We start from the raw sequence: 26,335 nt of genomic DNA, 5'->3' as shown, positions 1-26,335 counted from the left end.
CAGGCAATAAATCGTGATATTGCCCTCGCTTTCATGGTGTTATTATTTAAATAGTGTTTATCATTATATGTATACACCATCAAAAAATTTTTTCACTGAACGCGATATACCACATAAATATTTATCCATTCTAAGTAGAGTGAGTGCTGTTCTTAATTTCATTTTCTCTATACTTAGCGTTTTTAGAATGCAAAGTACAATGAAAAAATACGCGAAAATTTATCCTCGCGATCTTTTGGTCTCGGAGAAATTTGTGAATATTTCCCCTTGAAGCAACATCCTTGATTTGTCAATAAATGTTTGAAGACAGATTTAGGAACTATAGTTTGATCGTACGCTTCAATCCATCACAACGTTGGTACTGTAAGTAACTAAAATGCACAAAATAGTTCTTGATGCGAGTTATCTTCGCAAAAACGTCGACTCCAGTTTTTAGTTTCAGGAAGACAAGAAGTAAAGCTGATTGGTAGAATGACTAACAATCTTTGCCCAAACACCTTTATCGTAGACAGGAGGATGCTTACGAGTCGCTCGAAGGAAGAGTACACAGCCCTGCCTTGAGTGACGGAACTTGCAGTCTACCTTTACCGCCAATCAATGCGTATTATACTCGACATATTGATACTTGCTGACTGCCATCGCTAATATAACTTGGGATGCATTATGCTTGTGATGGACAGCGTGTTGACCAATATAACAAGCTATTTCAAAGTTTAAAAAACAATTCGACGAGAAATTTCGGAAAATTTCGGTTTATTTTACCAAAATAATATTTCTTTAACCGACGAATTATTAGAATATAATCAAGTTCTCTATGTTCTTCACAAGTCATGACATTTTCATGTTTGCCATCTTTTCGTTATTCCGACGTAGCGTATAGCTACAGTCACTCCGCGAAACAGTGCTTCCACCACCCAAAACGTCAAATGAGCGCCCGTCAAAATGGGGAACCCATTATACCCGCATTAAATCTGACCTGCATGTATTCTTATTTCGCAAATAAACTTACCATATGTGTAAGTTTAACTTTAGAGAGTAACACTAACGCGTTATGAGAAGTCAGCACTTTTATGTTTAGTAGAGGGTGATGAGTAGACAAAGTAAATTTTCTTTTCATTGCAAGAGTCAGAGAAGAAGAAGATGGTCGGCATAAAACAGAAATCTAATCTATGATGGTGTGGAGCTGCCGCAGATGAAACTACGTAAAAATTAATAGTGTGTTTAGTTTTATGTTAGATATTATTATAGAAGTGATTCACGGTTAATAAAGTAATATTGAAACAAAACAAAAAACGATTGCAAATAAGATAAAAGAAATTTGGAAATTTTTGTGTTTTGTAAAATAAAAATCAAAGTATAGAGATTAGAAACAAAAATTGTTTTTTATAATTTTCTTTTGATTAAAAAAACACAGGAACATTCCTTTGAAACTTTTTTGTCGCTGTAAGAAACAAAAACCCCAAAAATCCAAATTTAAATTTAAATTAAATAAAGTAAATGAAAAATGAAACGAAAATAATTTCAAAGTGAAATGGAAAAAATGAAAGGTAAATGAAAATTAAATGAAAATAAAAGTAAATTCAAAGTAAAATGAAAACGAATAAGTAAACACACGAGAACCTGTACAATTACCTACTTATACCACGAAAAAAAAGAAAATTTGAAAAATATCATTGCCCAGTTGTGCGGTGCTATCTGAATGATCAATTAGCATTGCGCCTTAAAACACCTGGTGTCATTACGGATTGCCATTAGGGCAGGTTAGTTTCATTTATTTTCTCACATTTTCCAGGCGTGACCGTTATCGTTATTGTTTCTTCCATCGTGTTTTTGAAAGGCCAGTTTAATATGACATGATAATATTTGAAACGTTCGATGCAATGGGTCTATCCCGCCCGCTGAGTGTTGTCCTTTGAACGGAGTTTCAAGTGTGGGATTCCATTACTTTCCGCTCAAATGTCATTCCTTTTCGACGGCAATATTTTCAATTATTGATTATTTTCATTAAATTCAGATTGCTGCAGCAACTTCTTTGAATAAGGGCTTCGATGTACAACTGTTTAAAGAAGGCACTAGTCATTGTCTTGATGAAGAATTTCGCACGTTCACTGCGTATCAGCAATTTCCTGCAGAAAACCGTGTCTAACGCTTTACAATCCCACAACCTGTGACAAAAGTTGATGTAAAAGTTGAAAAGTTCCATTCTCCGTGCTGCTCGTCTGATACCACTACGTATAATAACCTGGTACACAAGTTCATCAGGCCATATTTTCATTCAAAACAACACGGTGATAAGTTTGTCATTGAAATGTAATAGTCTGGTTCCCTGACCCATTTCCCGGTAGAGGGCGTGGGGAATATAGGGTCAGGTACCGGCTAATGTAAACATGGACGTTATTGGGGTAAAATAAAACAAGCTGTGATTGGATGAAAGTAACACATGTAACTTTTTCTTATCTTTCTTGGGTTTCGCACTTTCAGGCTCACTTGACACCAACTTCTTGTTTGTACCACAAAGCCGTGGAGGTAGAAAAGAAAGACTTTCTACCTCCATGATTTAGCCACTGTGATTTAGCACACCTCTTAATACTTTTAGAACGTCGACATGATGCCTGGCATTTTTCACGAAATTCGGACACCATTCTATCCATCGAAATCAATCGTCGTTCACAGTTCCAACAAAGTTTGCTTTCAATTAGCTGTGATATCGCAGCAGTACTTGTGGCGTGTATCGAACGTGCTCGGGTCATTGGGGTCACGTCACAGTCGGCGATGACCTCAATGACCCTAGCGCGTTCGATACACGCCACGTACTGCTGCGATATCACAGCCAGCCTTCAATCACCTCTATTTCCCCGTACTTCTGGATTAATCCTTTCAGTTTATGTTTCCCGTCTCGTATGCCAATGTTTTTGGTTCGGATACCAGTGTTCGAACATAATTCTGATCCAGTCGAATTTTGACCGGCGTTTTCATGGTAGCAGTCATATTTGTTGTAGCATGTTCTGTCAGGTGACTAACCTCCGCCATCTTGAACAAAATTCTGTTCAAGATGGCTACCCGGTACCTGACCCTATATTTCCCCACGCCCTCTACCGGGGAATGGGTCAGGGAACCAGACTATGAAATGTAATTTCGCCAGTTCATTAAACGTTGCCATGTGTACAATCTGCCAGATGTTTGATTTTCGTTTGTATGTAGATAAGTAAACCTTTACGCGTGCATTGATATGGAAAGTAGTAAACCTTACGACTGTATTCATATGATAATGAAGTCTATTTACTAAACTGTAAGGTTTATTAATTTCCATATCAATGGACCGTAATGGTTTACTTATTGCATAAGAACAATTGGTGTTGCGATAATAAACGTAGGGTGAGAACAATGTGTCACATGACCATGAGTGCTATAAATGCATTTCAACTATGGCCGACAGCTGCCATAGTAGAACAGCTTCATTTTTGGTTCCCTTCATAGTAGGGTTACACGCAAAGTCAGAGTGTAGCGATGGCTGAGAGCTGCCAAACATTTCTGTTGTGTGGGTTATCATTTTCTAAGCCCGTCATTTGTCATGTCATGTCAGGGTAGGAGTATTTCTACATGTAAGTTAATGTGCAGATAAAGTAAGGAACAAGCGTGATAAATCGCCAATGCGTCTTGAAGGTCTGGTATGAATTGCAGCGTGCTAGGCAAGCGTCCGCTGTTCGTTAACGCCATGCGCTGGGCCGGATTGCGGCGCAAGGCAAACGCCGATTGTACGTTTCGAGCGAGCCTCTCGTGCCTTCGACGCCCGCTCTTAGGCCATAGCCTTTGGTTTGTTGGAAAAGTAATATGTCTGGACACTTACCACAGTGGTTACATTAGTGGTAGGTAAATAGGACATTTACAGAGACTGTTGACAGTCTACCGCGGGACCACGGCTGTGTCTGCTGGCTCAGAGTTGATCGAGCTGTACTCTAGGGCGCTTTGTTACTGATACCCAACATGTTTCGCGTGTTTATCTAATGTCGTTGCCACTTTTAGTATGTCATTTGCATACTTATTACTATTAGCAGTTTGTTAGCCGAACTGAGTCTAAAATGTGAAATTTAGTTACAGACGGGTGCCCCAGAAACGTACCCAACCATGGCATGACTGACCTATCCCAACAAGTGGACTCAAGTTTCCAAGGCCGAGGCTTGCGTCGGCAATTTTGCATTCTGGACTAAGTGTGGCTGACAAAAGTGCTAAAAGTAAAAAATGAGCAAATGAAATCATAAAATTAACGATGAAATTAGAATAATCAGCTTGAAACCTGCGCAGGGTTACGGAGCGCTCACTCTACATGTATGCGGATAAGCTTGATTTTCGGAGCGACTGCAGGCCCGAGTTTAAACTGTCAACAAAAGTATCCACAGCCGGGCCTGTGCCTCTTATTCTATCTAAACACTAAAGCAGCTACTGTTGCAAGGGTCCAGGAATGAGACTTTCCCGTCAACCGAGAGATAATGGCTAGAGGGCGAGTGTCGGAGGCGAGAGAGACTCGCTTGGCAGTACCCTAACCCCTAGACGTGTTTTTGCCCAAGGAGATTTTTGGCTTTCCCCCACACTCTGTGTGACGGTCAAAAATCCCCGAAGGCAAAAAATACTTCCTCTAGGGATCAGGCTACATGGGCAGCAAAACGTACCTGGGCGGCATGCCCTGCCCCGGGCCAGGCGCTCTCTGCAGCCCTGCCTAGTTGAGGCAGTTACCCAAGAGCGGACGCTTGCCATGCGTGCATACCCAGCAATCAAGACGCATCAGCAATTTATCACACTGGTTAATTACTGTGGCTGCACATTTACTTCCAAATATTCCTACGAAGACAAGAAAAAATGAGCTCAGAATACCACATTGAATGATAACCTACTAATAAAATTTTGCAGCTCTCGGCCATCTCTACATTCTGATTTTTTTTCTTTTTTCTTGCCTCACAGCGACTGAGGGTTACCATTCTGCTGCGTGTAACTCTATGGGAACCGTAAAGGGTGTTGGTATACTGTGGCAGTTGTCGGCCATCGCCAATTTGTGATTTTTTAAAAATTTATCGTCGCGAGTTTTTGGTTTCGGCGAAATTTGTGAATATTTATTTGGTCAATAATTACTCGAACACATATTTAGTTTTTGGTCCGAGGTGTATTCGCGCAATCGCAGACTCCGTCTTGTAGCTTGAAGACAACAAGAAGTAAATCAGATAGGTAGAATGACTAACAATCCTTGCCAAACCACATTTTAATTTACCGTTGACTGGAGTTTGCTTACAGATCGCTCGAGGAAGGGTACACAGCTTGCCTCGGATGATGCATGATGGATCTTCCAGTCTATACCTGAACCGCCAATCAATTTAGTTTTCGTTATATATTGAACTGTGGTCATAAATACTATAACATTTACCGATTGACACATTTTGACGAGTTATGTTTGTGATAGACAACAAGTTGAAGACCTAAATTGAATGACCTTATTCAAGGTTCAAAAAAGCCAGTACGACAAGAATTTTCGGAATATTTAGGTTCATTTTGCCAAAATGATCACTTTTAACCAACGGGCTCTAAATGATCACACTCTCTATGCTCTTTACAGTCATGACTTGTTCATGTTTGCAAACTTTTCGTCATTCTCACGGAGAGGCCGGCGACCTTGTTGCTTCGTACTCGGTAACGACGCGAAAACGTGCTTCGTGCCACCAAGAACGTGAAAAAGAGTACCCGTCAACGCGGGGGACCTATTATATACCCTTGTTAAATCTGACATGTGTACTGCTTTCGGACATGTTTGATTTCCAATTCAAAGCGTGAGTGTAAAATGTTATGAGATATCAATACTTTTATATTTTGACGAGAGTGACTGAGGAGAAGTAAACGATACAATGTTTTTCTTTGTAAGAGTCAGAGAAGAAAAGAAAGGAGATTGGGAGAAAACTTTAATATAATCCTTTGTGTCACCAAAAACGTGTGTGGTCTATCCCTGACATGTTACTATGTACTCGAGGTGTCTACTTTCTTCACAGTTACTTTTGGGAAGTAACTTTCAGGAGCATGGTGACTTTTCGTATACCTTGTAGTCTACGAGTACATCGTGCTAGTATTTGTGCAAAGTCGGAACGTGACGGAGTTAACACGTTATATTACTGTAGGCTACCGTAGAAAATTCTGTTCACCCTTATATCAGCATATTGGTGAAATTGAGACAGAAAAAGAATCCCCGATCCACTGATCAATGAGATACAAACGATAATTTTCTAAGGCTATTCCTTCCCTTCGTGCTCTGAACATTTCGCTTTTTTTAATAAGCGTTATTATGATTAAAAATTGGTCCCCTTTGACAACAATGGTAATACCTGTTTAATTCATTTTACCTGACAATATTAAACCAGATAAAAAGAAACATTTGTTGACTTCTTACATGTAACTTGTGCTACAACATTTTCACATATGAGAATCAGACAATCCGATATTACACGATAACGGCAGCATTTTTTCCCTGAAGTGGAGCATTGAAAAAAACAGCCATGGTATTCACCATGACTGACAGGAATTATTTATCAATGTTAAAATTTGTTTGTAATTCGTACGCGTAGATATTGAAATGTGAATGCATCCCTTAAAAGTTGTCAAATCAATGTAAACTTATGAAGCTTGCCTTCCTGAGAGTAAAAAGCCCCTGCGTATTCATAAAATTTAAAGCCCCAATATCTGCGAATTTTATGCACTATTTTAACATGCTAAGTAAAGGACATGTATGAAGTATCACTGTTCGCTGATTTGGACCATATCTACACTTTTAACAGGCTGAAATTGGTTCCGCCCAAATAAAATGGTGTCCCCACGGGAAAATATAAAAAAACACAGTAATTCTTTCTCATACACATCGTGATCATACCAGAAACAAGCATGATGCCATTTACTTGAATGCACAACACACGATGGCGAACATTTGTTGTTGTCATCTTTATTTTCTCTGTCACATGATTAGTTTTTGGAAATGACAGGAAATCGAAAAAGACGTTAAAACGTTTGGATTTACCTGCCACTTTTGACACTTACGACAGTGCTATGCACTTTTCAGTCTTTGATCATGAGTTTTATTCAAAGAAAACTCTTGAAAACTGAAGATATTTTGAGATCGGTTTATTGTGCATTCGCAAATATCTGGGCTTTAACGCTGTTTGTAACGAATTCACTTACATAAGTACGAAAATGATCTCACTTGTAATAATTACATTAATCGTAAACGCAAACCCATATCTGTATAGTACAAATAGGCATGGATTTTTTATTTGTCGAATATTGCGATGCTTTGTTGCTATACAAAGTGCAACGCGGAGTTGCCGACGGGAAATTATACCTCCGTGTCCTTTCGTCTTGTAAAGTTAGTGACGATAGTTTTTCACGCTGTAGTCGTCCGACTAGTAGTATAATATATGTTAGCGATGCCAAAAAGTATGACGTACAATGACATATTTACGTTTGCAATGCCATGGTAGCATGCATAATGTCACTTTGATATTTACGAGAAAACGACCCAATCTTACCTTTGCTCTGGTCATGCTGTTGCCCAACTCCTTCACCGGTGAGACTTTCAAGCTGATCTGCCTCAAACTTTTCAACCATGTTGACGAGGGGTCTTCGTTCAAGCTTTTCAAGAAGTTCTTTCAGCAATGAAAGATCATTTTCCGATATATGCCCCATTTCTTCAAGCTTGATGAAGATTTCCTCGGCTTTTTGCATTTCTTCAATCTCGCGAATAGTGATCTGTTTACCCTTTAACAGAAGTTTTAAAGTCTTCACCTCATCTTTCGATAATCTTTAGCTATATCAACGAACAAGATTCGCAGCGGATTAACGTCAGCCATCTTGTTTTTTAGCGTTTAAAATCAGCTAAAAGAGGCAGAAACTACGTGCAGTGCGCTGTATTATGAGGTGCTCGTCAAGAGACACGCCAAACTGGTATGGTGTAGCTTTTCGATCCTGCTTTTATTTTAAAGTCTTCTGCGCAGAAATTAAGTTGTCCTCATATGCGCAGATTAGGGCCGGCCATGATGATTATCAGTTGGTTTTGTATTCAAATACCTATATTTTGATTGAAAACCTGTCATAATAATTAATGTCATTGTTGTACCACGATGTTACCAGTACACGATTAAAATGTTTAAAGGTATTCTGACGCCAGCAGAAAAACAAAATTATCATGTTTTTGACGCCTTGCTGTAGAATTTACGACAAAAAACTGGAAATTGCATGCAGAGTTCGGTCTTTCAAAAATAATATGTGTTGCCATAGTGAACAAAGTACTTTTACAAAATATTTATCCTTTTATCGTGTCCTGATATCAAGGACCGTAAAATAACAGTCACTCTTGAGTAACCATAGTATAATCTAGTTCAACAAGCTAGCCAACGAGTGGCGGTTCGCATGTTTGTTTGTTTTGTTTTGTTTTTTGCAATTCTTTGGTTGGTCACAGATTCTCCGCCCTCGATTCCTTCATCTCGGAGCCATTGGTCAATATCTATGACATCTAGTTGGCTGCACGATTCCAGATAAGAAGGCCTGCCAATGGGAGATACCCGCAGCTATCAGACTAGGTTACAGTTCGAATGACGCAATTACCTTTCTCACACACCCTGAATCATATGACATCTCATAGCGTCTGATGACAAAATGCCTAATCTCAATAAGCCAATCAAGTTACGGGAGTCCAAAGTCATCCACCCCTGATGGTAATACATTTACTGAAAGTTCTGATGAATTTCTAAACAGCGACAGGCACGGGCCATTACGTCGAGCTACGGTGTAGATTTTCGACACCTGGCAGCTTGTCCAATCGGTCTGAGCAAAGAATATCAGTCAGTAAAGTCGAACATAACTGTCCCTAGTTTTGCTAGGCGTTGGTGCTTGATTTGCAAGACGGCTAGAGAGATATGTGTAGGGTGGAGACTATGAGCTACATAGCCAGCAAGGTGCTGTATAAAAGTTTTATGCACAAACGATAAAAGAATATGGTTAAGAAGATTATGTAATTCGTCAGACATAGATCTGTACTGGCATTGTATATTATTTTACATGTAAAATAACTTATCGTACCTGTTCGATAGAAATTCCTTCATACAGATGTATTGCGGAGGAAATGGATGGTGTCAATATCGTGTCCTTTTCCTAATGTTTCACCTCTTTGGGAGACATTTACTGTGTCTCCACCGTGAAAATAATCGCTTCTGAGGACTTATCCTATTGCCAACAACTCAATGACGAATGCTTTGACTGACCATTGTGATTGAAGTGCTTTAACGGAACAACCAGGGACGGTTACCGAAAAGTAAATTTATCATTGAGATATCAGCTTATCCCTGTGTCGATGACGTTTTTATGTGAAATTCTCTCAAATAAGACAACATTACGAAAGTATACACCGTAACGTCCGCATGGCTTTGTTCGTCGGCATAGTATACTAAACCTAACATGTCCCACCGGAAGAAAATATACTCTTGGCAAACGAAGGTGGAAGTCCCACAAAGTAATCTAATATCTGTGTTTCAACTACAATGAGGCCATGGACCTTACGTTCTAACTTTGAAGGTTTGATTTCTTGTACTGAAGCGTTACAACCACTTCATGCCATTATATCAAAGCTATGTCTATAAATAAAATGAAAGCATGCACTTTCTCATGTTTCTGTATCATTCCGGCTCTTCGACTGGCAATTACTTTTAGTTGAACATGCACTCTATGAGTTTCAAACGATACCTGAGATTGGTTCTTACTTTCCATGATAATTTCTATCACTGGCGATACCTCTACTCTACAGTAACCGTGGTATATTCTAGTTCACAAGCTGGCCACCGAGGGGCGGTTCTTATGTTTTTTTCGCAATTCTTCGAATGGTCACAGATTCTCCGCCCTCGATTCCTTCATCGGGAAGCCATTGGTTAATTCCATGACAACTTGACTGCATGATTCCAGATAAGAAAGCCTGAAATTCCTCAATACCGAGGTGTCGCAGAGGAAAATAACTAGGTTACAGTTCGAATGACACAATTACCTAAACTCGGACACCCTGATGCGATATCTCAAAGCGTTTGATGGCATGCCAATCAAGTTGAGGGGAGTCCTAATACGTCGTCCATACCTTATGGTGATACATGAAGTTCTGATGATGTTCGGAAGAGCGAAAGGCACACTACAGGCAATTACGCAGAGCTACGCTGCAGATCTTCAGTCTCGACACTGGGGAAAACTTTAAGCTAGATCGGAACAACTTGTCCAATCAGTCTGAGAAAAAAACGAATCAGTAAAGTCGAACATAACTATCTCTGGTTTCGCTAGGCGTTGGTTCTTGATTTGCAAGACCACGAGGGACACATCAGTAGGGTGGAGACTATACTCGCTGCGAAGCCAACCAGGTGCGGTAAAAGTCTATCCTTGCACAAACGCTAAAAGGAATTTGGTTCAGAAGATGTGTAATTCGTCAGGCCTGGACGTTATATAGTATTTGACATATAACCTAGCTTTATCGTACCTGTTCGAGAGAAATTCCTCAATACAGAAGTATCGCATAGGAAAATAAACGGTGTCAAAATTCGTCCATTTCCTAATGTTTCTCTCGAAATTAGATATTCGTCCGTCAAATTTTAGTTGTCTAGTGCGGTGACGGTGTTAAAAACTACGAAAATTTGGACAAATTCAAGCATTATTTAGTTATAAATAAAAATCAAAGAGAGACTTATTTCAGGTTGCAGGATGGAGAGGATTGCAAGCGTTTTAGGAACACGCATTATTCTTCGTTTGAGGGGATTATTTGATAGTGAATTGTTTCCTTCAGTCCACGCTGCTGTGAAACTGGCAAATATTTCCCTATACACTTGTTCATCTCTTGGGGGAGACATTTATTGTGTCTCCACCGTGAAAACCACTCACTTCTGAGGACCAATCCTGTTGCAAACCAATCAATGACGAATACATTGATTGACAATTGTGATAGAAGTGCTTAAACGAAACAATCTGAGACAGTTACTGAAATATTATATTTTGTCATTGAGATTATATGTGGGTAGATGATTTTAATGAGAAAATCTTTCAAATAAAGGTAATTTTATGAAAGTACACACCGTACAGTCCGCGTGGCTTGGTTAGTCGCCAGAGCATACTCTACCGAACATGTCTCGCCCGAAGAAATACTCTTGGCAAGCGAAGATGGCAGTCCCATAAATTAATAAAATAACTGTATTTAAACAACCAAATGGCCACGGATCTCACGTTCCAGTCCTAACTTTGAAGGTTTTGGCGCCTTGTACTGAAGTGTTATAACCACTTCAATATCATCATTTTCGAGCAATGTGAATTTATAAATGAAAGCATACAATTTTTTATGTTTTGTGTATCATTCTGGCTCTTCGGCTAGTAAGTACTCTTTGTCGAACTCTCACTCCAGAAGTTTTGAAACGATATATCAGAGACCGTTTCTTGCGTTCAACGAGTTTCCTGTGTATACCTTTAATATTTTACCTTTAACTGCGTTTCCCATAAAGAGTCGATATGTTGCCGAAAATTGCACGATGACACCACAACTGCACCTTTAATTCTTGCTTTTGACGTAATAGTTGAATGGTGCTCCAACAGCAACGTTGTAGAAGGATGTTCATCGATTTTCGCAAAAATGAGTGTCACATTGAACTTCAATTTACATTGTTCGGGTCACTGAGCTATAGTGTTATATTAGTTTTGAGGAAAGTTGACTAAACGGTGAGGTACGAAGTGTTCCTTACTGCTAGCTCTTTATGAAAGAGTAAATGACATTTATAGAAACCCCTAAATTGCATATGTCTTTAGGGCGAAAGATTTTTTAAAGTTTGCAACAGAACACGCAAAGAAAAAAACAAAAAACATGAAGACATCTTGCATTTTTTTTAAAGTCGAAATTATGATAAGACTGTATTCACAAACAACCTCTGCAGGGGTTCGGGAATCCAAAACAATTTCTCTGATTTTTTCAAATGCCTCCCCCGCCGTTCATAGTAAAACCGGCCTGATTACGAAATGGACCAATAAATGCTTATATAGGGCCTATTTACAAAATATAGCAAGCAAATGATATGAATCCTATTTTATCAACATCATTGCATCATTCAAGAGAAAGGAAATCAGAATCGTTCCTTACAGAATGAAGCGGATGTGAAAATAAGTTTAATCACTGGTAAAATTCTCAGTCCTCCTTTTCCTGCAGCCCGATGTAGCTGCACCATACAACTTTGCGAAATGTAAGACTGTAGAGGGCGCTGTTGAAGACAAAGCGAGAATTCGGTGAATTGTGTATTTGACAGACGGTACGGGAAACAGATGACATTTGAACCTGTATAATTCACATCATTTCGAAGACGTTACACTAGACAAACACAAACTGCATTCATACAAAAGGAAATACTTCAACAATCATTTGAAGGGCGCAGTGGCATATTAAAGTGAAAACTGAATGAATCTTGCACTTTCTTCCGTTTTTTCGAAGTATTTGCTCCCCCCCCTTTTGGGGTTTTGAGCGGCAGTCTCATTGTTTTCAATTAGGAAATTATAAAGTGCATCTACATGTACCATGTAAGTAAGTGCATCAGGTTAATAACATACGATGCTTCGCTTTTGATATAAATATCTCACACATGACATGGTAATGGTGTGGATTCACGCAAAGTACTCAGTGTTGTTCTATATAAATGAAGGAGTAATCATAGATCACACAAATAGTCGATTGAAATCATTAAAGAGCAATGTCACAGTCGCGAGTTTCTAAAACTCTACTCTGCCCGTATGCGCCCCTTAGACGTGTGTGCACACACGGCGTATGAGAAGAGGCTTATGTACATGGACACATGTCGATCGGGCACATAGGCGAAGAGCGGAATTTTACAAAACTGGTGACTGTGGCTTACTAAGATGTTGTGCAGCACATGAACGTATATGGAGTCTGATAAGTGAATCCACCAAATGTACTCCTATAAGCTTGTTCTTTTTTCTATAAAGGGGAAGGAATTTGAATGCAGTAGACAATTTGAAATCAGTGACTGTCATGGAATCATTAATTGAAGAAGATGGGATCTATCCCTTCAATAATCTTGATTGTACATCTTACAGGTGTATATTAAATAATATACCAATAACAGTAATAAACACAAAACAGTTAAGGTGTTTTAAGTCTAAGAGAGAAAGTGGTATTTCAGTTGACAAGACTGATCTTCCCGAAATATTCTCTACTCCCTCCCTCTTTGGATTGGGTATCCGTGTCTTTGAAGTATGGAGACAAAAATAACACAAATATTCTGCTGCTGTAGGACAAAAAAATTCCAGGTTTAATAGTAAAATTTAAAGAAATTCAATTCATTATATTTCTAAAACTAATTCAAGTCATTATACTGACTGAGATGTATATACTTCAACTGTCCTTCCAGAGACAGACTTGTAAATCCGTCGTTTGAAAAGACTAAAATATGTCGTTGAGGGCGCTCTTTAAGTTCCTCCTTAGATTGAACCCTCAAACGACCGATTTTTAAGTGTTTTCCTTTGATAATAGTTTTACGTTTACCTACTGCATCAAGAAAACATGGAAACAAAAATGCAAAATGAATTTCCCTGATACCTTTTATTGGAGCAATAGCCCTGATACAAACACATACATGTATGAGGTATGATGGTAATTATAAACACTTACAATCCTTGTTTATTGATACAAATAAGGGTAACAAAACCAATTTCCAAGGTTGTACTTTTTTAGTGTAAATTTTTGTGTGATAAGATAACTGACAAGCACAACATGATGGTTATACTTTTGATATGTATCATAATCTGGATTAAAGTCTTAATATATGTCACCACAGTGTTCGATCCAGCTTTCTATTTACATGTTCAGAATAATTTTACCCACAGGACATTACTGGATGTTAAGATTATCCTGTTTTCTGTAGAAAATATCGACCAATCAAGCTCTTGCAACAGTCAAGAAGTTGTGTCTGAGAATAGAGAGTAGACCACTTTATACTTGAACTAATCTCTTCCACAGGCTTGGTCTGTTATTTTCACCCTATGTGGAGCTATTTGTACATTTACTTCCTGTGGTCGACTAGATCAAGCTTTCACAACATGTAATCTGATATTAGTGCTGTATCAAAGCTACAAATACATGTATGAGGCTTATATCTCTAACATATCTGGGAATAAGATGATGATCTGCATGTTCTAGGGAAGTTTTGTATATTGTCTTCACCCTTAGTTTAGGTAGAATGCATCTCGGAGACAGATATTATGACTCAAATTTTCCAATTCTTTCCTGATCTACCACTTGTTAGGGCCAGTTTGAAAGCTCTTGGAGAAGGAAAATTTTATACTGTCTTTTGAAAACCGAAAATTTCATTTTCCCCACTAAGTTATTACTGGTATGGTAGTTATTTCCAATTTCAAAACTGTAGGGTAATGTGTTTCTCTAGCACCAAACTTTTCAGAGTGATCCCTGATTTTCATTCTAGGTCTGGTAAGAGAATGAATGATTGAAATTTTTGATAAGGAAAATTTGAACAAAAGTTTAGGTCTTTCATCTTCAAGGCAAATAAATGTACTACAATAGACCTATCCTGACTGTACATAAACATTTTCCCTAGTCACTACATTCTGTAAACACACAATCTCATAATTCCATTTTATAATATACCCATGCCCATATCAATCAATCCTGGTAACATTTACCGTAAAACATCAGCTGTGATATTTAACGGTAAATGTCTTGATATGCCAATACATGTCATCAGTTTTGGAGTGTTCCTGAACTGCATTTGCAATTTTATAGTAAACAAACAAACAAAATAGCTGCTGCTCTATTGGGTGATAACCTCTACATATCCATCTTGTCACAGTACATTTTTGCTATATAGATAAAAGCGCATAGATGTAAACATTTCACCGAAATGACTAATGTGTAACATTTCAGATTAAGTTAAAATAACCGATATATACAAACAACATTTCTCTCTAAGACTTAAACTGGTAGATGATAAAACATTATGTAAATGACCAGAGTACAGGAAATGCCATGTCTTTACAGATTGTTTGCTTTAAACTTTCAGTCCAGGCAAACTTACATATTTACAAAAACACCACAAATCTTCACACCAAAAATTATTTAACAGTGGTTGATTTGATTGCTAACAGTGCATGGTTGTAGCAGTACCAGATTATGTACAGTATGGTACTTTGTGGGATACACTTTCTATTATTGCAATATTGTGGAGCAGAAAGACTTGGTAACAAAGCTTCGATGAGTTCAGGATGGATTTGGTAAATCAAATATGACTGGTTTGTTGATGGGTCTGTATCTGAGTGTGCATGTTGAGGCATTGATATAGGTTGTGTAGCCATCGGATGTCACACCGTAACCTGTAAACAAAATATATGGAAAATAGGTAAACATACAATAGCAAATATATATGGCAAATTTATGACAATTGGTTTGAAAGGAAAGGAGAAAAATTTCAATAACTTTAAACATATGTTGGTAAAACTTTCTTGTATCCGGCAAAACTTTAACCTGTTAGAAACTGATGAGAGACAAACTTTTGCAGATTTCAAATTAAAATGAGAAATGAAAATTATCAAGTTATTATTCTGGCAGTCAAAAACCATTCATACCTTCATGTATGTGTCCAAAGATATGATATTTTGGTTTCACTCGTTTCTGAATTGTATTCAGTAATTCCATACAGCCAGCTCTCTGCTCTGACATGGTTTTATCTCCATGACCTTAAAAAATAATATTGAGTACAGAATGTCAATAATCTACTAACTTCTAAGAATGTATATACTGGTAATATACATATTATGTATTTATGAGAATATATACAAGAACCATATGGACATTACATGTAGTTCTTATTTAATTTATATAAAACTTTATCTGTGAGTCAGTTATCGCTACATGACTACCTGTCCTTTTGTTGTACATTGGTACAAATTTTACATCTCCTGGGGACATAATAAACTATAAACTTGTTTACCCAAGCATATGAAACTGCAATATTAGATGTATCAAAAGTTACTGCGATTGGTGCTGAAACTATAGGTTCATCCTAATGTCTGACCTAGCTTGGCTTGATTCATGGCTGCCAAATGACTGACAGTAGAGTAACCATTGCTCTTATTGTTTAATACTAATGTCAGCAAGGTTCATAAAACAAACAGAGATTTTGACAAATACCAAACTTTAATAAAATATACACTTTGAAGCATTGCATGACGAACATGCAGCAGACACTTTTGAAATATTTGCATTTGTACAAGATTAAAAACACTCACACACACATACATACACACACACACACACACATCACTCACCTAGGGGAGGTCCATGAGTAATTAAGATATCAATGCCTTCAGGAATTTTGTTCCATACGTCCAGCATTGGTTGACCCCTTGGAAGGTTAAAACTCCAGTCAAAAAATTCTGGTTGCCTTGGTGGAAAAAATGTAAGAAAATGGCAAACAATTTATCTAAACATCACACTTCCTGTTGGAATAAGTAATTATTTGTTACCGAACAAAAGTAACACATAAATGATATTTACTGCTGGTGACAGAATTTTGGGCAAACCTTTATAACATTTGCAAAAATATTTATCATTGCAGTTGGTGGTTGGAGCTCTTGGCACATGAATTTTGAGTTTCATCAAATCAGTGGCACTAGCAAAGTCATACATACAGAGCATGTAGACATCAATGGGGAAAAAATCATAAGGTGTTTCACTTGGAGTGTGTAATGTTTTCTTTGTGACAAAACACATAAAGTATAAACACAGATCTCTTTACAGCTAAAGATGATAATTACATTTCCTTACTTGACAATCGGATGTGTTAGATTTGTTTCAACATGATTTTGCTAAACTGGACAAAAACTTGTCAGGTAAAGAGTACATGTAGGTGTGTCTTACATAGTATACATTGTTTGCATTTCAGAAATTCAACTGAAGTCGCTGGAATCACCACACTTGAAGTCATTCATGACCTCTTCAAAACCACTTGGCCAAATTCCCACTTTAATAACAGAGTTGTTAAAATGGCCACCTCCATACAGTGGTCCATTTTTCTTAGTCCCTTGTGTGACCACTGTACACAGGTTTTGACTGTACAATAGTGAGCATTTGGTCTTTTGTCTCAAGGGAAACATAACACACTACTATACCAAATAATATTATTCCCTTTATTATGTACATGGTACAGTAAGTATTACTTTGCCATAATCTCTCTAGACTCTGGATCACTTTGATATCACTACACATTCTTTGAATGCCAATACAATAGTGAGCATTTGGTTTGACAGTTTATTCAAGACTTACCATGGTGAACCATAGATTCTGAATCCAAGAACATTGGTTTCTGAATCTTCCAAGTAAGTACAGTTGGTAAGTTTCAAATACATATCTTTCAGTTCACTTTCATCATATCTCTGCATGCACTCCCAAGATTTGATTGTAACGGGGTCAAAGGACAACTCATGATTACCAGCGATAACAATCTTGTGTTTGTATGGCAGTGTACCTGTGAAGATAATGTAATAAATGATAGAAGTCTTCAGTGAGGTGGGGAGTTTTTATGTTGTTTGCGAAATCTCTGGACATCCACCTTTAATAAAGTTCCGCGACAACTGATTTGGATTTGCTTGGAATAGAAAGATAAAGACAAACCAACACCTATATGAGTTTATTTGAATGCATTCTCCGGGATGCTGTAAAATATATCAGACCCAGTTACGTTAGGGCTGAGCCCTAGGGTGGAGTGGGGGGCGGGTGGTTGAGGCAAAGTTTGTTTTGGATTGGTTAAGGTGTAACAATAAGTTGGTTTTGGATGTGCTCGGTTAACAAGGAGTTGATACTGTTTCTTTTGCACACAAACAGTCACTATTTGCAATCCTTATTACACACGACAATATCTGTGGCATGAACTCAACAGAGTGATGAATATTGCATCTTTGCTAATTCACCTTTGACATTGAAACATGTTGAGTAAACATTACTAAAAAGACAATTCGACTTTTAAGTTTGGAGAAGACATTGCTACAGTGAAATGAAAACAGTCATATCAGGATTGTAGCCATAATCCCTTTACATGCATTGAAGGGAACTTCAGTAACTGACCTAGCCAATCGTTAAATTTCACAACTTCTTGAGGCAACCCCTCTTGAGTGAAATCTCCAGCGTGTATTAGAACATCTCCATCTGGTAGAGGATCCATTTTATGGGTCTGTAAATGAGTGTCTGACACACAGACAAATCTTGTATGACCTAATAGTGTAAAAGACAGAACAGTGATGCATGATACTGTGAGAACATGACCAAGAGGAAACAAACAAACAACATACATTCATATGTATATGCAAACATATAGTATCACATGTACACATATATTCATACATACATGGACATTCATGTATTCATACATACGTCATACAGCATTATAAATATACAAAATAGTACACTGGGACATAGAAGACTTTGCTTACAGGTGGCAAAAATAAAGTGAAGAAATTAAATGTGTGTAAAATGTCCTTGATTTCTTAGTAAAATAACAATTTCCAGAATTGGTTACAGGTAGATTTTAGCTGATAGCTGATTGTGTTTGCCAGCTGTCTGATATTTTCTATATCCCTAGGTACATACCTACTTTCAACAGACATACTAGTACACTGGGACAGACAAAAGACAAACAATTGATGTCAATTGCTACCAATACAACACAAAGGTATGGCAAATTTTAGCGAAACCCCTGAAGCCAATTTAAAGTACCAGTAAGTATATTTTTCATCTATTCTTGGTCCCTTTCCTGTCATGTATTTCCTCAAAAATGTACATTACCATATCACTTTGGCTGGGAAACAAGATGTTCTTTCCAAAGCAGAACACAATTAACCTTTGACTGTGTAATGTTATGATCTCATGGAAATTTGAGACAAATATTTGCATATTTATGTATGGCCTGCGACAAGTGACATAACTTCTGGCTGCCCTTAATTTATTCAAATGCTCAACAGCATATTTTTGCAGTCATGTACATTTTGTAATTAATGAATTCATGAAGAAAACAAAATCTCTTTTGGTGTGGAAAATTGGAATTTTGAGACTGGTAAAAGGCATAGAGATACATGAAATGATGAAGGTGTACCTGGTAGTATATTCAGCACATTTGTAATGGTAATTGCCAAGTAATTGTGGTAATTGTGTCAGGTTTGGAAAACTGATTGCCAAGTTTTAGTCAAGAGTACATGAGCACCAGAACTATTGGAAATTTATAACCGCAAATTTCACCTCATGGGAATGAATGTGATGATAGGGTTATGAGGCACAAGCATACCATAATGTCCACATTTTTTAAGTTGCATCGAGAACCGTACATGGTAACACATTGTCTAGTTCCATTTTTATTAGACGTTATGAGCATGTAAATCTGACATAACTTATAACGTTTCCTATGGAAAATACTTGTGAATAAAAATCTGGAATTTGTGTTATTTTAATAATGAATGTGTTAAGTTGTTTGATTGCGAAATGTGAGGTTTGCATTGAAAAAGTTAGTGATGAGGCCCTGAACTCAAATGATTTACCCCTCCCCTTGTGTTTGATTGACACTTCCTACTTGAATCCAAATTTAGTCATATTATATGAGGTGATAAACGTTGCGCTAAGGTATTTATTTGTGGATATAAGACCTCTGGGGTGAAATTTACCATACCTAAGTGAAATAATCACCTCGCTTTGATTGGTGATAATTTTCACCCTAGGGGTCTCATATCAGCAACCAAAATCCCTTGCTTGCTGTTTATAACCTGTATTCTGCTTGCTAGCACAGGTTGTATGTGTACATATCCAGCTGTCATCTGTCATCTGGCAGAGTTTCAGGCCATGGCAGACCACGTCACACTTGCCTGATATACAATGACAGCAAATAATTTGAATGAAATGTTGTTGCATAGTTGAGTCAATCTGCATTAAATAAGTTGTTCATTTGAGACACAATGTCTGTAAGTAGAGTTGTGAAGTTGTATCTCTGTACATGTTCTATGACTGAGTGTTTGCTAGTTTGTGGAGATTGCAGCAGTGTAGAAGAAGCAGGAAATTACTTATGTTTGATACAATTTATTCATAGTCATCAATCATTTTGGGAGGGGCAAAAATACAGAAGTGTTCATCCTTCCTGCATTCTATTAGCCTTCATCTGCAACAATTCCCAAACAGTGGAATAGTACCAGCACGTTTCAACTCAGACATACAGGTAGTGGAAAATCACTTCTGTCAAGAGCGTGGGCTGCACAATGGTAATGAACATATTGTAGCTATGCCACCTATTGCAGTACAGTTCATGCTATCATAATTGGACAGTCGTTGAAATCGAGGGGAAGGAAGTCGAATGCAGGCATTGCAACCACTTAGCCATTTAACTTCTACATCAGAGAGAAACAAAAAGAAATGACAATGATTCACAATGTAAATATAATATACTTGGTACAGGTGTCATTGAAAATAGTTCACCTTGAGCAGATATCCTGATTGTGGAAGATAGGATGATTCTTTTTTATAATCTGAATCACAGACAGAATATTGTTAATTTAAAATCTGACATACTGTATACTGAAATCAAGAAGAAAATCCATATGATTTAATGTGCATGATAGGGTGATTGTAATTTTACAAGCGTAGTGTATTCTACTGCCATAATAATTTAACTAATCATACCTGGCATAGCTAACACGTTGTCTGAATAGCATCGATCCACATCATATCTAAGTGAAAACAATCTAACAGGTTCCTCTCCTGGAGGCAATGGTCTGTGTAAGCGTCCTAGAAGAGATGTTGTTTCTTCTGATGCATATCCCATGGCAAGTTCATTTACTGCATTGATTAAATCATCTACAAATAAATCAAAACAAGTTTATTGTTGAGTGTTCATCCACTCCCTATATGCTAACACAGGTTGTATAGCAATATGTACATATCTAGCTGTCATCTGGCAGACTGACAGCTGACTGACTGCCTGATATACAATGACAGTGAATAATATGAATAAAATGTAATGTTCTTGAATAGATAAGTCAATCTACAGCATGTTGAAACATCAAATATTCTACTTCCTTATACAGGTTGTATGTGTACATATCTAGTCATTGTCTGTCATCTGTCCGGCTGACAGGCCACGGCAGATGATGTCATCCTTGCCTGATATACAATGACAGCAAATAATATGAATGAAATGTACATGTAATGTTGTGGCATGGTTGAGTCAATCTGCATTACATAAATTGCTCATTTGACACCCAGTTTCTGTCACTTGAGTTGTCAGTTTGTGATTCTGTTTGTCTTCTATGACTGGGTGTTTGATAGTTCGCTGTCATCGCAGAAATGTAGAAAGACCATGAGATTGTTTGATACAATTTTATTCATAGTCATCAATCATTTGGGGAAAGGCCAAAATACTGAAGTGGTCATCCTTCCTGCATTTTATCACTTCTGACAGAGTAAAGTTTCCGTGTAGTTTATTTGTATACAGTTGTTGAGGGAAATATTCATGAACAATTCATGCTAAATATTTGTTATAAATGAAAGCATGATGCATGGTGCATTAGACATGAAAAATGGAATGAGCTATTGGATGATTGCTAGATTAAGTCTCTTAATCGCTTGTAAACAGGAAGACTCAGCATGTGACTCATTGTATATCTGTACATATGAGTGTTGGCGACATATTTTCATTTTGTATCTGTAAAAGAAATCACAAATGTATGATGCAGAGTAAAGGTATTAGGAAAATACCACAAAGTATGCACTTGGACAGAGCATTGTGGTTTGCCCTCAGCTTTACATTGGCTGATACACTATATGCTGATGTCCTTGTGCATACTTTGTGGTATTTTCCTAATAATCTCATAATATAACCATAACCAGTAAATTGATATTGTAAGACTAAAGGTATCAGCATATTACTGTATGTATGTAAAACACCTACATACATACAGTACTTAATTCATCACTGCAAAGATTACGCACCCCTCGGCCTCATACCAGACATTTACCATGAAAACCAAATGGAAGTGTGTTTGAGAAATAAAATGACCTGACACTGACATTTAAACATCTCAAAATGATTTAGAGTACAAAAAAAATCAATTTGATATGCTACTGTAACTTTGATTTACGCAAGAAAACTAAAATGCATGTCTCTGGTAACCAACCTACCTCAGACATTTTTCGTCTGCATTTTCTGAAACCCACATTTGTTTGTATTTTATGCCTTAATAATAAGCTACCAATCACACCAGTACACAAACCTTTGAGTCCATTCAAAAATTTCTGAACCTTTTGGCCCAGTAGCCATACACTAGTATTCATAGGTAAATTGTCTTGTATTAATGAAAGCTTTTCTGAGTGAGTGGCGTGTCAGTTTGGACACAGCTTATACCCTTCGTATCTCTCAAACATCTGTCCCTCCAAGTCCTCTCTCTTTCAACACCCCATCTTACCCTCACTAGAACATTTCCCTCAAGTAACCCCTCTTGCACTGTCCCCATAATTCTCCCCATCCTCAACATTCAACTTACCTATTTACTGTTCAAGTCTACTTTCTGGAGTATTTTCAACTCAGATCTTTCCATGCTGTGCAAGCAACACTACACCACCAGATCTGTTTGGAAATTTGAGAAAATTAGTACAATTGGAAAGTATTTGGTCTTTTCCTTGACTTGTCAACACTCACATGATGCATATTAGCTTATTATGAAAACATCATTACATCAATGTTCTCAACAGCCTTGAAAATTAGATGGATGGATAATTTTCATAACAATATAAATATAATTTGAATGTTTTCATGAAAATACATTCTTTTGTTTGGTTATTAACATATGAATAGATTGTTCAAAAACAGAGAGATGGCCAACCAATCATCACAATCAGTGTGCCCTCTAAGGGAAGGTGAAAAAAAATTTTGAGTCGAATTGAAGAAAACTTGATTTGCTGTGCGTTACGGCATTCATGAAAATGGTTTTAACTAAAAGTCAGCAGTTGGAAGTATAGCGCCCTCTATGGTTGTATGTCTTTCTCGATTCTTGGTACTCTGGTGTGAGTCAATGAGAAGACAATGAAAACAACAGTGGCTGTCTCCTTCCCCATCGATCGATCGGCAAGAGAAGTTAACTATCGGCACGTAGTATCACTGCGGAGACTTACAGAAATGACATATTCAGATATTTTTTTGCCCAAAACTACAGTGAAACATGTTATCTGTGTAGATTATGAATCTGCTTAGCATTTCTAATCATTGGCAAGCTTTTTACAGCTGTGTCAGTGACAGGTAAGATTACTTGTAATTTAAATACATCAGGTTGGTTTTCCCTGCGTCATGATGCGATCATCCTTTTGTGGTTAAAATCTGAAATATTACTCACTGCTAGGTTAGATTTAAAAGAGTAAGTCACATGGACGAAGATATTTCTAAGAAGTGATTGAACTTACATATCACTGTCCAAGAAGTTTTCTTTATCTATTGATACATCAACAGATTTCTTTGTTTCTTTCTTGTAAGCTTCAATACACTGAGGTAGTACACTCTGTAGAGAGAAAACAGAGACCAATTGGTTAGTTATGCAGGAGTGTAAGTACTTGATAAACCTTCCTTGAGAATGTTTCTCGCTCATTTTCTATCAGTAAATCCCCATTTAATTTTGAAATGTTTGATGGAAATGAAAGTCGTATTTGATTGTATCACAAACAAATTGATGTCCATGATGACCTAAAAGAGTAATCCGTGTACCAAGTTTGAAAGAAATTGCTCCAGACATCTCTGAGAAATGTGCGTAAGTGGACAGATGGACGGACTGATGCAGGCATGCACAGACACATACACAGATGTACGGATATGACAGTTTGCAATTTGTTCTTTTTTCATGTGCTCACAGAAAATTTATATGAAAAAGTTACATCGTTATAACAAAAAGCATGAATCTACTCCTCAATAAAGGCTATTTCAAAATAGAATTAGAAACATTTTTTACATATTTTACACATCAATGAACCCATTTAATGTCACTGAAAACCAACTTAACAGAATTTACGACACTCACATGTTATTGTTACATGTATGTAAAATTTGTACATAAAAATATTCCTCTGCAGCCTCTTTTAAAAACAAACATTTCCATTCTTAACTTAAGGATGTACGAATGGTAAAATTAATAGTAATGTCATTTCTCTAATTTGTCGATTTTTGAATTCTCCTTTGTAAGTATAAGCAAAATGTGTGATAAAATATAGGGGTCACTGCGCTCGTTTTTGAGATACATGATCATGAATTTTGCCATTTATGAGAAAAAATGCTGAGTCAGCATTTTTCACCATTGCATTTTCTATGGACGAAATAATTCAATGCTGTTTATCTCAAAATTTAGCGCGGTGACCATATCATTTTATTTGATCACTATTATTTCTTTCTCTAAACTGAGCTTTGTGCAAATTTTCATGAAAATGACAATAGTAGGAATTGATTTTCCAGCAAATTTCAATGTAATCCTATGGGAAGTGACAAATTCCACGCGCGCGTACTGCTTGTACATCCTTAAGGATATTAGATTTGACATAGCTACACTGGTTATAATGCTATACATGTATATGTATTCTATGTGGCAGGGCTCGAAATTAGCGGTAGTCCCGCGTCCACAGACTACCAACTTTTCCCTTGGGCTACCAAAGTCCATGAAATGGTAGCCCACACGGACTACCAAAGCCTGGGACATTAAATACTTGGCGTGCGATGTCCGACACTTTGAGACGAGCTAAATGCAGTCAAATGCAGTTTCATTTGTTTGAAGCATTTATCCTTTCATCTGTGCAGTTTTTCTGGTGACTATTACAACTTTCACTGCTATGATGTTGTTTCACAAGATGCAGAGCGTTTGATACTAGAAGTTTGAGTTGCTTTTCCGTGTGCAGTCTTTGCATGCCAGTTCACACTATGCTGTTGATCGGCAGCATACAAGACTTACTTGTGTCAGGTTTGGGGGTTTTGCTGAAATTTCACAAAACTGTCACTTCTGTATCCAGAGATTGTGTAATCAGTTTGATTTGAAATAGTAATATAAAACACTGTGTCAGTTAAGCTTGGAAATCGTCGCTGAGTTTCGCCGTCTTTTACCTATGGTTGTCGATCAGTATCAACGTATTACGTTCTGTACAGAGAGACTCGGGTGTAACAAGGCATGCCAGTTCATAAAGATCATGAGAATATTTTTTGTTTTTTCTTTACTCAAGTGACATAATAATACTTTACTTTATTGTCCAATCTAAGTGGAAAATTATCTTTGGCACCAGGCGTTAAAAAGCAAAACACTTCAACTACATAAAGAACAGTTACACAAAACGACAAACTACACATAAGCCAATCCTAAAATCCTCTGTTAAAAATGGAAGCTCTGCTTCCTGACGATAGTTTTGACATGTTCTTATTTAAAATGGCAACAGCAGACGGGATGAACGATTTCTTAAAAACATTTTTCTTTGCTCTAGGCACCAATAATCGGCGACCCGAAGGTAAATATTGGAAATGACTATGTAATGGGTGAGATTTGTCATTCAAAATCAACAAGCTTTCCTCCGAAGAGCCTGTGTGTACATTTTTTCCAGGTCATTGAATCGTACCCCAACTAGTTTGTTGCAGATATTAACAAGTCTTGATAATCTCGTTTTATCTCTGACGGAGAGATGGCCAAACCAAGAGATAATATTAAAAGTTAGCACACTCTCGATACAACAACGATAAACCGAAACTAGTACATGGGTGCTGACATTGAAATTCTTAGTTTACGTAAAAGATATATGCGTTGCTGAGCTTTTTGTAGATGTTATCGGTGTTTAACCTGAAACTGAGATCCTTATCTAAGTGTGAGCCAAAATACTTGAACGATGTCACAATTTCTACATCTTGACTGTCAATACGAATGGGTGTCATTTCATTTGATTTACAATTACAAGAACCAACTTGCAATTTCTTTGGATGTATAAGCCGATTTTGAAAGTGATAGAAAGTGTTAAAATGTACATAAATTAGCATAAATTAAGCGTTCGTGATACATAGCATGGGGTCATTCGAGGAGAAGCCCCTGGTTTTACTGCTATTTTGTGTTGCTGAACCAGGGGCTTATACTCGGGCAAGTACAGTATACCTTAATAACCAAAGAATTCATGGACTACCAGCCATTGTCACTGGGCTACCAACTTCAGAAAATGGTAGCCCAAGTGGACTACTGGGGTAAAAAG

General features: G+C 37.3%; 1 protein-coding gene across 1 annotated transcript; it reads right to left on the bottom strand.

Moving 5' to 3' along the window:
• Positions 1–13,623: 13,623 nt before the first annotated feature.
• Positions 13,624–22,273, bottom strand: LOC139149276 (metallophosphoesterase MPPED2-like). The gene is made up of 8 exons (XM_070720929.1): positions 22,265–22,273; positions 21,326–21,416; positions 20,768–20,941; positions 18,176–18,358; positions 17,378–17,579; positions 16,381–16,496; positions 15,679–15,789; positions 13,624–15,426 (listed from the first exon to the last, which is right to left on the bottom strand). The coding sequence occupies exons 1-8, from the start codon at positions 22,271–22,273 to the stop codon at positions 15,314–15,316; spliced, it is 999 nt and encodes a 332-aa protein (XP_070577030.1). The 3' UTR covers positions 13,624–15,313.
• Positions 22,274–26,335: the final 4,062 nt, after the last annotated feature.

Source organism: Ptychodera flava, chromosome 2 (assembly GCF_041260155.1).
Source record: "Ptychodera flava strain L36383 chromosome 2, AS_Pfla_20210202, whole genome shotgun sequence".
NCBI classification, from domain to species: domain Eukaryota; kingdom Metazoa; phylum Hemichordata; class Enteropneusta; family Ptychoderidae; genus Ptychodera; species Ptychodera flava.
Note: the sequence above shows the minus strand (reverse complement) of the source record. Positions and strands in the feature narration are given on the sequence as shown.

What these genes read in the sequence shown, in the direction of transcription:
- LOC139149276 (XM_070720929.1), bottom strand. An exon ending in AGAATCTATGGTTCACCATG is followed by an intron (nt 16,497 to 17,377) that starts GTAAGTCTTGAA and finishes TTTTCCACCAAG; the next exon opens with GCAACCAGAATTTTTTGACT. An exon ending in TACTCATGGACCTCCCCTAG is followed by an intron (nt 15,790 to 16,380) that starts GTGAGTGATGTG and finishes TTATTTTTTAAG; the next exon opens with GTCATGGAGATAAAACCATG.